Source organism: Rhinolophus sinicus, linkage group LG02 (assembly GCF_036562045.2).
Source record: "Rhinolophus sinicus isolate RSC01 linkage group LG02, ASM3656204v1, whole genome shotgun sequence".
NCBI classification, from domain to species: Eukaryota; Metazoa; Chordata; class Mammalia; order Chiroptera; family Rhinolophidae; genus Rhinolophus; species Rhinolophus sinicus.
Window position 1 is genome coordinate 144,476,944 of NC_133752.1, and position 12,061 is coordinate 144,489,004.

Here is a 12,061-nt window from a genome sequence, read left to right on the forward strand (position 1 = left end):
AGACAGTCACAGCATAATAGGCACTCTAAGCTACTCTCTACAAGAGGATTTAAATTGTAACTTGTTCATACCAAAGAACTAAGGAAAAAATGAGTACAGAGTCAGAGCCAGAGTTTCAAAATATTCTCATCTGTTAAATTAAGAGTGTCTCCCATAGAAAAGCAGTGGAGGCCCCACAGGGCAAGTACAAAACAGAATTAAAACTCCCAAGGGTCTTGTCTTTACAAAAGAAAAGGCAGGAGGCAGCCCCTGGACAGCTGGTCATGCTGGCCGCTCCGGTTGGACCACGTTGCATAATCCTCAGTCGCATCATCACAACGTCTCTGAGCGTTTTGATGGGGGGAGAAGGGGCAGTGTAGTGTGTATGGGAGGAGAGGCCCAGGGGGGTCTCTTTGCCCCCTTACCCCCTTTTTCTATCCCAGAGGAAAGTACAGGGAAGCTGGCTACACCTTGAAATGAGGCTATGTGTTTCAAACCTGGGGACGGGTAAGAGGGGGATCTGTGCTTTGAGCAACCTGAGCCAGAGACAGAGGGGTGTTGGAGGGGTGAAGGGAGGATGCATGATGCTTATTGCTTTGTACCTTTCACTGGGAAGGAGGGCAGCAGCCAACAGTAGCTCACAGGTTTGTAAACTGAGCCTGCTGGCTTCAAGAAGGGAGGCAATGAAGTCGAATTAAATATAAAAGAATCATTTGTGCAAAAATAACTTAAACAAATAAAAGACCTGGGGAAGGGGGTGTTCCCCTTAGCCTGGTGGGGAGCGGGCCATATACCACCCCCCCAGGCCTTTTCAGTGACATGGCTTTGGGGGGGAGGGGGGGTGAGCTTCCCTACCCCCTGCAATGGCTCAGGATGGGATTGTAGGGGAAGGGCTTGCATTTGTGCTCGGAGTGGGGAGTAGTGCCCCACCCACTGTCCACAGGTGCAGGTGGCTGGCAGGGTCTCCCAAGGCTCAGCACTCAGCTCTCCCCAATCAGGGTCAGATCCAGCTCCAGGTATGGCTGCTATGGGGCCAGTTTCCTCCTCTTGTTTTTGGCAGGACGGCCAGGGCGGGCCCGGGGAGGCAGAGGGACAGCCGCCTATGCAAGAGGGGAAGTTGAAAGAAATGATAAAACAGCTAGGTATCAAGAAGTCTTTTATTTTCTACCCACTCCCTTATCCTCCTATCATCCCTTACACACTCCCTCCCACCCAGCCACTGACACACACTTACTCGGGTTGTAGGGCTGGGGTCCAAGGTAACATCCTGGCGGGAGCTATTGCTGTTCCGGGTCGGGCTGCAATAAGGGGCACAGGTGATCAGCACAGCTCCCCAAGCACCACGTGAATTTCAGACTTTGAGTGGGAAACTTCTCCACTTGGACACTAAACGTATAACATCCTTATTCATATTCAAATAAGTATTTGTCCTTTTGAAAGCCAAGCTACTCTTGAGACATTTTTATAAACCCAGCAAGAAGTGGGGATAGGCCAGGACTGTGGTGGGCCCAATACTCACTTGTATTTTCTCCTTCGGCCACGACGAGACTTTCTGACTACCCCTGGGGGCACCTGAGAACAGATGGACTGTGTGTGTAAGGAACATTAGCAGAAGGCACCGTGGCACCAGCCTTTCCTCAGAGCCTTCATCACTCTGCACTCACCTTAAGGTCCTCAGAATGGGGCCCAGGAGGGGATGGATCCTTGGGCTCAGCACCCCCTTCAGCCAGCTCCCCATTATGCTGCCAGTGGTGGGTCCTTCTTGGGGACCGTTCCATTTGTCCATTGAAGCCACCACGTGCCCCCCACTTGAGGGCCAGTCGGCCAGGCTCGCGCCGGCTGCCGGGCTTTCGACCCCGACCTGGCCTGGCCTCACCATTAATGCCCCGAAGTCCCCCTCCTCCCCTCCGGCCCCGTTTCCCTGACCCCCTCCCAGTGAGCAGCTCAGGGACTGGGGGGTCGGGAGAACTGTGGGGTGGGGCTAAGGCACTGAGGGGAGGCCGGGCAGGCTCTGGTTCGAGGGCCGAGGTGGGGCTCTCAGAGGGCAGACAGGGGGCTTCTGGCTGCTCGGGAGGAACCTGCAGACAAAAAGTAAAATCAATACAGTCCCTCTGCTTTACAGCTCAGATGCTTATGTTTCCAGTTTGGAAAAACTTCCTGACAAACACACCCCCCACTCTCACCTGGAGACTCTGTAGCAGGCAGGCTAGGGGACTAGAAGCCTCTGAGAGGAGTGGAGGAGCTCCCCCCCCAGGGAGGAGCTGCAGCCCCAACTGGCCAGAGAGAAGAGGGCCAGGAGGCTGCAACAGGCTGGGGAGGGCTCCAGGGCTGCTGGTCAGCGAAGACAGGTCACCTGTTGAGGAATTAGAAAGTCGGGGCTCCCGAGGCAAACCAGCTAGGTTGAGCAAACCCTATTCCTGTAAGCTTCACCCAGTGATCAAAGACTTTCTTCCCCAGTTCATCCAGCTGCTACTCCCAAGTTTTACTGCTGCTTCTCTTTCACACCAGTCTTCCCTCAGACTCACCCAGCAGGCTGGCACTCAGCAGAGGGCTAAGGAGTTGGGGGGGTCTCCCTGAGTTGGAGGGGGCCTTGCCCAGAGAGGAGGCTCCCAGGTCAGTAGTTGCCGTGGTGACACTGGAGGTAGGTGGTCCAGGTTGGGGGGCACTCAGGACACAGGGCTAAGGAGAAAATGGTTGTAACACTTAATGTGTGTAAAGTGGGCCACACTTCTATTGTTCTTTCACATCCACAATCTCACTGAAGCCTCACGTGAAGTAGGCCATGCTTATTAAATACAGGCCCAGTTCCCGCAGCCATCCTACCCCCAGCCAAGCACTGAGCCCTCCCCACAGGCTCTAAGAGCTCAGGCATGAAACTGAAAGCCTTTGATTCCCAGCTCCCATCTGATTCTACCTCTTGTTCTGTCCCACCCACTCACCCCCTATCCTCACCTGGGGGGCTGTCCCCGAGGGGGGATCCAGGCTGGCAGCCAGCAGCGCAGAGTTTAAAGCTATGAGGGTGGGGGGAGCTGAAAGTGGGGGGAACAGTAGCGGGGGCAGGTCTCCCAAACCTGAAAATGTCTCCCCACTTGGACCCCCAGTGCCCTCTGCAGATCCCTCCCCATCCCCAGCTGTGGGGCCCAGGGCTAACAGGGGCAGGAAAGAGGCAAGGAGGTTGCTAGGAGGTGCAGAAGGGGGTGGAAGAAGGTCTGAAGGAGGTGGTGGAAGCAGGGAAGCCACCAAAAGCGAAGGCCCTTCGGGCTCGCCTGGGGCCAGGGGAGGGCCCGGTCCTCCTGGTGGGGGTAACAGGGGCTCAGGGGGAGGTTGTCCCCCTCCCCCAGCCAGCACGCCAAATAAGCTGTGGCTGAGCAATGGAGAAGGTGGAGGCTGCCCCAGACTCAGAGGGAGAGGCAAGGCCCCTAGCATCCCTGGGAAGCCGGCTCCACTCAGTGCCAGGCCCTGCTCAGGACTGGGGAAAGGGAAAGCCTCCCCACCAGCCAGGGGAGGCAGAGTACAGGCTGGGCCCGCCCCCATCCCGAGCCCTTCAGATGGGCTTTGAAGCACAGGGCTAGGGACTACGGGGGCTTTGGAGGCAGCTGGTGGGGCAGGGGCACCTGCAAAGGAAAAGAGATATAGCTCAAGGGAGGCCCTTTCTCCCAATGTCCAAAGAACCCCACTTCCATGCCCCCAACCCAGAAAACCCACTCTCCCCTAAATGCCTTAGCTACCTCTTTCCACCCCAGGTGAGGAGGGCCTCTCTCACACTCACATACCTGGCACACTGCTGAGGCTGCCACTGGTGGTCCCAGGCAGGGAGGGTGGGATGGGGTGCCTGGGCTGGGGAGGGCTCCCTGAGGAGAGGGCTGGAGGAGGAGGAAGGTGTGCATCTGACCCCAAAAGGTTAAAGCTTCCATCAGAGTGGGACGGGCCAGGGGTGGGGAGTCCCAGAAGGGACAGCACAGAAGGGAGAATCGGTTGGGATGGCTCAGGGAGAGAGAAGGGCTGGGGAGCAGGAACAGGGGCCCTAGGACGGCTCCGTCTAGGGGCTTGAGGAGGGCCTCCCCCTTCTAGCAATCGTAGCACAGTTGGGGGTCTGCGGGGACGACGCTGAGAGGGACGGGGTGATGAGTGGGAAGCTGAGGGTGCCTGGGCACGGGGCCTTCGGCCCTGTAAAGTGCTGGGAGGGGGGAGGGGGGGATGCTGTGCCTTGGCCGCTGCAGAGAGTAGGCTGCTAGCAAGGAAGGGGGGTGCCCCAGGCCCCTCCACCGTGGGGGCCCCTCCCAGGGGTCCCAGGACCAAGGGCAGGTGCATAGTGGCTGAAGACACTGGTGGCTGAGTGGCAGGACCAGGGGGGCCAGGGGGACCAGGGAGATTATTGCTTGAGGGAAGAGGAGGGGGCGTTAAGGCATCACTACAGTGGAAGAGAGGAGGGTCTGAAGGTGGTGAAGAGGAGGCATGGGGGGCTGGAGGAGAGCGCAGGTCAGGGGGCACCAGGCTGGATCGGAGGGCAGCTCCCCAGCTGTATGAGGGGGCGTTGAGACTGATGGCAGGTGGAGGAGGAGGAGCTGGAGAGGGGGCATTGCCCCTTGGGAGGAAACGGGGGCTGCTGCTGCCTCCAGAGGGGACTGGGTCAGGAAGCCTTGGTGGTGGGAAGAGCCCCCCAGGGCCTGCTAGAGGGGGGAAGGCCTGTGGAACTGAGGGTGGTTCTGAGGGAAGAGAGCCAGGACCCCCATTAAGTGGAGTAGTGGGAGGAACTCGACAGGGAGGGCGGGCAGAGGGGAGCCCTGGGGACACAGTGTGGAACATTTGGGGGCTCGCTCCCTCTCCTGCAATAAATGAGAAATGATAGGTTAGCCCGTGGCTCTCCTTCTAAGAATTCTCTTTTGGCTTCTTCATCCTGTGTCCCATAAATTCCCAGTCTTACTGTACCCTCCTCTCACCAAGCAGCTCCCCACTCCATCCTTCTTCTTGTTCCCTCTCATGGAGCTCCTCCCACCATCCCTCTTCCAGACCCTTAAGTTGTCCTCAGTCTTTTGTAAAGTGAAGACTCACCAGGAGAAGAGTGTGAGCAGGTGGTCTCCATGCTGCGGTACAGAGTTGCCATGGCAACGGCTTTCCGGCGGTGGTTGCACAGCTTGGTCATGTCCTCCTCTGATGCTGGCCCCACCCCAGCCCCACCCGGGGTCACCGGGGCCAAAGGGTCAAAGTTGAAAACCTGTAAGGTAGAAGGCCAGGACAGGGACCCTGAGGGGGTGGAATCTGTGACAAGAGCTCCCAAGGACAGTGATTTGCATTAAGTCTCTCGGCTTATCCCTGTACTCTCTGGCACCCCTCACCACTCTGACCTTGGGGACATTGAGTGGACACTCCAGACCGCACTTGCAGGTCCCATCACTGAGGAGGTAGCTCCGTGTTTGCTCCAAGGAAGACAGCTCTGTGCCACTTGGGCTAAGAGGGTCAGAAAGTATGGGGTTAGTTGACACTGACTCAGGAAACACTCCTAGGGTAAGGGATGTGGGAAGAGACAGATAACAGACTCAAAGGACCAAAGATACAGAGAGCAAAAAGGCTGAGGGAGGAAGGAAGGAGGAACAGGAAGGCACCAGGGTAGCAGAGATCTGGGCAGTGGGGCAGGAGAAAGGACTCAGGCCGCCGAAGGGCCTGGGGGTAGAATTTGGCGAACTCTGAGGATCCATACCTGATATAGAGCACAGCACCCTCTCGAACACAGCGCTGCCAGCCAATGGGGACAGATGTGGCCACAGGGCCCCCAGCTCTGTCTGCTCCACTGCTCTCATTGCCCCCATTCATTGTGTGTAATCAGCTCCCACGTGCCTGATAACACACACATCAATGTGGGCATTAGAAGGATTAAACTGGGCTGGGTACCTGAGGGAGTACTCAGGAAGGCAAAGGTTGTGTGGGGAAACCCAAGAGAACTCGGGGGCAAGGGAACACCCTCAGAGAGCTGGGAGGAAGAATGAGGGGGAACCCTCCGCCATCCCACCATGGCTACCTGAACATCTCTGCAAACATTGTGGGGTCCAGTCTAAAGCCGGGGCCGCCGGCTTAGCCCACACCTGTGAGAGAGAAGAGAAGGGACTGTCAGTAATCTGCCCAGCTCAGGAGAGCACCATAGCTCAAGACACTCAAGGGAAAAAGATCCTTAATGAAGTAAGTGCCCATAAAAATCTCAGGGAGCTGCTGGCCGAGTCCACAACCATCCTTTCCATGTGCAGTCCCTACGGACCAGAGGGTCAAAGCCTCAACTCCCAGGGGCAAAGAATCACAACCCAATCCCTAGACTTAAAGGGCAGGGTCCTTTTGTCTCATCAGGGACAGAAGACTTCACCCAACAGTGTGGGCAAATTTCCATAATGCCAGGCCACTAGGAAGTTTCCCATAGAGTCTGGCCCCTGCTGTTCCCTACACCCCCACCCAGGAAGATCATATAAAAAGTACAGATTGCCCCACAGGTCACCAGGCAATTGCCCAACTGCCCGCTGGGGTGGTACCAACAGAACTCCCCCCTTGCCTGCTCCATTGGACAATCACTGATCTGGTTCATTTGGGTCTTCTCCCAGAATCCTGAGAAGCTCCTGCTTTCCCCCCAAGCCTAAGGCAAGGAGATTCAGCACCTCCTATCCCACAGGCTTCAAATAAGCTCCAACTGGGATTCTCCTCTAACATGTGGGGCGGCCCCTCAAACCTGCAAGTATCCTCCCCAACCATCGCTCCCACCCCATACTCGCGGCTTCAAAACTTTCCCTCTCATAACAAGGCGCCCTGTCACCCAGCCTGCTTCCCTCAGCTTGGGGAGGAGGGGAAGGCGCACGAAGTAGGAAGGAACTTGGGGAGAGGGCGGGCGGAGGGTGGGCGAAGCACTAAGGCGAGGGAGGTGAAGAAGGCAAAAGTCAAGCAGTGAGAGGGAGAAACGGTGGGGGCAGGTGAGGGCGGGCGAGTGGGGATGGGGCCAGGGAAAGGGGCCGAGAGGACGCGGAGGGGGCAGAGGGTAGGGACTGGAGAGGAGGAGAGGAGGGGAGGGGAGGGGAGGGGGAGGGGCGGGGTGGGGGGGCCGGGCCCTGCACTCACCGCGGCCCATGGTTCGGCCGGCCCCGCCCTGCGCAGTCGCGGCCCAGAGGGTGAGTGGGAGGGAGTGGGAGGAGGGTCGGTGGAGCCCGAGCCTCCGGTACGGCCCCGGCCGGTCCTAGCAGGAAGCGCCGCCGCCGCCGCCGCGGATCACCGAGCGGCCTCCCGCGCATGCGCCATGGGGGCCAGGGGCAGCCCTGGGGATTCCGTTCCCAGAAGGCACTGCGCAAGCTGCTGCCGCTGCCGCCGCCGTCGCTGCCGCCGCCACCGCCGCAGCCGCCGCCGCCGCCGCCGCCGCCCGGACGGGAGAGGGGCGGGGCCGGGCCCCCGCCCAGCGGACAACGACGAGCCAACAGGAGGGGCCGCAGTGCGCATGCGGGAGCGCGCCTACCCCTCCCCCACAACCCCCCATTAATCCCCAAGAGAACAAACACCCCACGCGGCCCCCCCGCCCTCCGCGGAAGGATCTGAACCTCTTCCCAGGCCATTGGTGGCCAATCCCAGCCTTCCCCCGGGAGGGGCCCTTTCCAAAGCCACAATCTGTTGGGGAAGCCAGGAATGTCAGGTCTGGGAGGGGCCAGCCCCCAAAGATGAAAGTCGCGACTTGTCCTGCCCCGCCCCAAAGGCTTCTCGAGTAGTGTGCTGGGACTTGACCCGCCTCCCCAGGTCAACATGTCACAACACGACCTCGGCCTGTCAAGTCACATGACCTCTGCCTGTCACTGACAACCTGGTCTTGTCTTTGAGCCAGGAGAGAGCATCTCCTTCAACCCACTCCTGGCCCCATCTACAGAAGGGGAAATGGAGGTCTGGAAAAACCGAGCAGGCCTAGCCAAGGACCTGTCACTGTCACACCACCATCTGTACCTTCCAGCCAGCCACATCGGCCTTCTGACAGTTTCTACTTAGATAAACTCTGGTTGTCCCCGTGAGGGTATGGTATGATATGTAACAGGCTACCACATGGCTTCTGTTTTCTACATAATAGCATAAGAAAAATACTTTGTATTTTACATGGTGTTTTTCACTTTTGCTCAAGCAGCTTCCAAGTTCATAGTTCTCATTTTACCTTCACAACGCATTTTTTATTTACAAACAAGAACGGCGAGGCACAACGAGATTAGGTGGCTGGCCTAGGATGCCTGAGCAAGTGAGGGGCAGCTGCAGCTAGAATGTGGGCTCCTGACAACCTAGTCCAAGGCAGTCGTGAGCTCAAGTCCATGCGCTGTCCCAGGCGACAAGGCTCTACTGTAGTCCAAACACCTGGGAGGCAGGAGGCCTGTGGCCAGCTCCTCACAGCAGGGACTCTCAGAACTTGCTGTCTGGTAAAAAGGACGGTCTTGGTCTTTGGTGAAGGGCACCAGAGCACCATGAGGGGAGATGAGTGGGGAAACAGAATCCGGTCCACCAAGCAAAGAACATGAATTCTGGCATGTTGAGGGCTCATTAGAAACTTCACAAAGTTGCTTGTCTGAAAGGAGCTGAAATGACTACCAAGGGGATTCGTGCACCTTGGCCCCTTTTTGGGGAGTTAGGGGGCTGCCCTTTTTGGGGAGTTAGGGGGCTAAAAGATTAGACCCCTTTAAGAAGACTCTAGAAGATGTAGACAATTCTGGCGGTGGGATGCAAACTTTCAGGAGGGAGGTTTAAAAGGCCTTGTGCCCATTAGCTGGGAGAGGCCAAGGAAAATGGAAGTCCCTTATGGAAGGAGGTAAAACGGGGGCTAATGCCAGATGGGCAAACCAAGAACTCCTCAGGAAGCTACAGTGAGGTTTCACTCGGCAGCCTAGGGGCGGCCACGGTTGATAGCCGTTGGGGCCGTTGGGTGAGGGGAACTGGAGCCCCGCCCTCTCTTCTCACCCCTTCCCGCCCCCCGCACCTCCCACCACCCTCGTAGTCCCCTGCGCGTGCGCGCGCGACACCGGTTGCCAAACATTGCATCATCCCCGCCCCCATCTCCTCCCCTCCCCCTTCCAGCTCTCCCCTCCGCGCGCGCGCATGACTCACTCACCTCCTCCGCGAAGCCTCGTGACCCAAAGCCACTTCCGGGTCCAACAAGACTTCGACCCCCAAGAGGGCGGGAGCAAAAGGGGCGGTGCCGCGAGGGCTCCTGAGTGGCGGATGTAAGGATGAGGCGGGGCCAACGCCGGCGTGCCGCTTTCTGATTGGCAGGCTGCTGAATCCGCCCCCTAGAGGGGGGCAAGGTCCTGTTAAAAGATCAGGGCTCGGGGATAGCCAGGTCAGAGGCTTGAGTCTAAGACACAAGGTATATCATGTTGAAGATGAGCGGGTGGCAGCGAGAGAGCCAAAATCAGAACCGGAACCTGAGGCGAGAGGTGAGTACTGATTCCCCATCTACCTTTTACCTTTGCAGCCTTGCGAACACCAGTTGTCCACTCAAAGTTGGGGCATACGCTCTTTAGGATGTGGCCCCACCCCCTCCGTAATGAAGTTGGTGACGGTCCGAGGGAGGGATGGGGAGAATCCTTTATTCGGGAGAAGTGCTTACAGATCCCTCCTCCTTCAGACGACAGTGTCAGCCCACTCCTGCGCGGAGCACGGGCTGTGCTCTGTGTTCTTGGGCGAAAGGGCCCGGCTGCCCTCGGGAGATTTATTCTGTTCTCTCTGGTTTTTGACCCCAGGCCTCCGCGTTAGGCCTGCCGGTGGGAGGCGGGACAGCAGGACACACCCCCACGCCGGGAAGCCTGGTTGACTGTAGCTTAGGCCGCTGCCTCCGTTTTACCACCAGCGGCCCCACCCCCAATCCTGTATCAGAGACAGCGGCTCAGGGCTGGCATAGCCATGTCGGTAGCTGGGGCTCCTGAACCCTCCAGAGGACAGCCGTTCTGCACCTTAGTAGAAGACAGTACCTCTAGGAGACTTACACAGCCTTTGGGAAGAGGGGTGCCGATGAACAGAGAGCAGAGATGGGTTTTTTCCTTTCCCCCAGAGGACCCTGAGCCTCCTGCACAAGAGAGCATCCTGGATCTCTTAAGTGTGGAAAGTCATTTGGGGTCTCCCCAGTGTATTGTCCTTCCCCTGGGATTGGTCCCTGCCTCTTTTCCCCTGTCCTGTCTCCAACTAATCTCTGTGTAACCATTGCATCAGGCCAGCCCCCTGTTTGGCTCTGCAGCCCTCTGGCCTGGGGCTCCACTGCTGATGAAAGGCACATCCCAGGCACTGGAAGGCAAGGGGGGTCCCCCAGGGAGGACAGCCCTGCAGAGAAACACTCAGGGTGATATTGCATCTACAGTCCCCAGGGATAGGCAGCTGTTGCTCTGCCCCTGGGCTTCATCCTCCCTTCCCTGTAAGACACACTGGGGAGAATTTCTGCATTCATTCCTAACAAATACTTAACGAGCACCTACTATGTGCAGTTTGGGGCCCAGGATACATCCATGAACAAGAGGAAGAAAAATCTGCTCTCACAGAGTTTACAGTTCAATGGGAAGAGGCATACAGTAAACAAACAGACGAGTGTCATAGAAAAAAACTAAAGCATGGAAAAGTAGAGAATGCTCAGGGTGGGGATTACAGTTTTACATTGAGTGGCCAGGCGTTCCCTCACTGAGATGACAAAGACCTAGAAGAGGTGAGGCAGTAAGCCATGCAGGTATGTGGAAGGAAGAGCTTTCCAGGATAAGGAATAGAAAGAGCAGAGGTCCTTCGGTGGGAGTATACATATTATCTTTAAGGAACAGAAGGCCAGTTGGCTGAACTAGAGTGAGCAAGAGGGAGAGTGGTCAATGAGAATTCCAGGGCAGGGAAGGAGCAGACTGTAGAGCCTTCTAAGCCATTTTAAAGACTGTACTATGTGTGAAATTGGAAGTCACTGGGGTGATTTGAACAGAGAATGACATGACCTGACTTAAATTTTAAAAGGACCACTCTTGCTGCTATGTTGTAAATAGATTGGGGGAGGGGTAGTAAGAGCAGAAACTGGGAGACCTGCAGTCAAGAGGCTTCTGCAGTCATCTAAGACATAGTAACTTGATTTAGATTAACCATGGAATTGGTGAAAAGTATTTAGAGTTTGAGTTTCTGAAGAATGAGTTAAGAAATTTTGCTGGTGATTTGGATTGGATTGTGGGGGTGTCAGAGAAGAGGACTGAGGATACCAAGGTTTTTGGCTTAAGCAACTAGAGTTGCCTTTTACCAAGACTGGGGAATACCTTGGAAGGGGAATATTAGCAGGTGTTTGTCTTTGGACATATTACGTCTGAGATACTTATTAGACATCTGAAAGGAGATGGCAAGTAAGAGTTAGATAACAGTTGGAGGTCCAGACTAGGAATGTACATTTGGAGGCTGTCAGTGTGGGAATGGAATTAGGAAAATGCCACTTGATTTGTTCCCTTCCCTATAGTCCAGTCCTTACCCTGGCCTGCCTTGAATTTAGAGAAAGCCAAGTTGGCCAGGACTTCCTTATTATGTAATCAGGATTACAAATGTCAGTAACTAAAAATAAAGGAAACTAGGCTCTCTGCTGTCCTTGGAAATGGCTACAAGGACTGTTAACTATCCGTGCTCTACAAGACAGAAAGGACGGACCAATAGGAGACTGGAGATAAAAGTGAAAGAAGCTGCCTCTCTCCCTTACAAAAATGGCTAACATTTATCTTTGATCTCCACAGTGTTCCAGAAGGAAGTGTATCTTCATACATCACCACACCTGAAAGCAGGTAAACCTAACCACTCTTTCCCAAAACCAACTCCTAAGAGATGCTCCTTAGGCTCCCTTTATTGGGACTCTTAAGAAGTTATGAAAACGCCTAGAGAAGATGGGAGCAGAGGGTTTGAATTTGAGCAGGCTTTTGCTGTCAGACCATGTCCATCCACCTGGCCTGCGCCTAACAAGGTGACTAAATCACTATTCTTAGAGCATGTCTTAACTGAAATCTGGTTCTGAGTAAGCAGTCAGCCCCAACAAAAATAATTGGTTTGTTTTACCACACCTCAATCCCCATCAAGGTTAGACTGACCCACAGGACTT

At 56.0% G+C, this 12,061-nt stretch overlaps 2 protein-coding genes across 7 annotated transcripts; one reads left to right on the forward strand and one right to left on the reverse strand.

The window, feature by feature from the left end:
* Positions 1–108: 108 nt before the first annotated feature.
* On the reverse strand, positions 109–9,129 carry MBD6 (methyl-CpG binding domain protein 6). Of its 6 annotated transcripts, XR_012493935.1 has the most exons (15): positions 7,072–7,208; positions 5,996–6,059; positions 5,678–5,814; positions 5,325–5,427; positions 5,032–5,194; positions 3,753–4,805; positions 2,932–3,593; positions 2,505–2,658; positions 2,163–2,332; positions 1,644–2,057; positions 1,499–1,566; positions 1,214–1,277; positions 910–1,079; positions 582–645; positions 109–323 (listed from the first exon to the last, which is right to left on the reverse strand). XR_012493935.1 is itself a non-coding variant. In XM_019742233.2 (13 exons), exons 3-13 carry the CDS (start codon positions 5,788–5,790, stop codon positions 1,005–1,007), a joined length of 3,039 nt encoding a protein of 1,012 aa, XP_019597792.2. In that variant the 5' UTR covers positions 5,791–5,814; positions 5,996–6,059; positions 9,080–9,129; the 3' UTR covers positions 109–1,004. The 6 variants fall into 6 exon arrangements, 4 of the variants coding, with proteins under 4 accessions (XP_019597792.2, XP_074181604.1, XP_074181601.1 ...); XR_012493936.1 differs by lacking the exon at positions 582–645; XM_019742233.2 differs by lacking the exon at positions 7,072–7,208 and adding an exon at positions 9,080–9,129 and having other exon boundaries at positions 109–1,079.
* Positions 9,130–9,339: 210 nt separating this feature from the next.
* LOC141570080 (DDIT3 upstream open reading frame protein) lies at positions 9,340–11,756 on the forward strand. Its single transcript, XM_074325504.1, has 2 exons — positions 9,340–9,404; positions 11,703–11,756. Exons 1-2 carry the CDS (start codon positions 9,342–9,344, stop codon positions 11,742–11,744), a joined length of 105 nt encoding a protein of 34 aa, XP_074181605.1. The 5' UTR covers positions 9,340–9,341; the 3' UTR covers positions 11,745–11,756.
* The last annotated feature ends 305 nt before the right edge of the window (positions 11,757–12,061 follow it).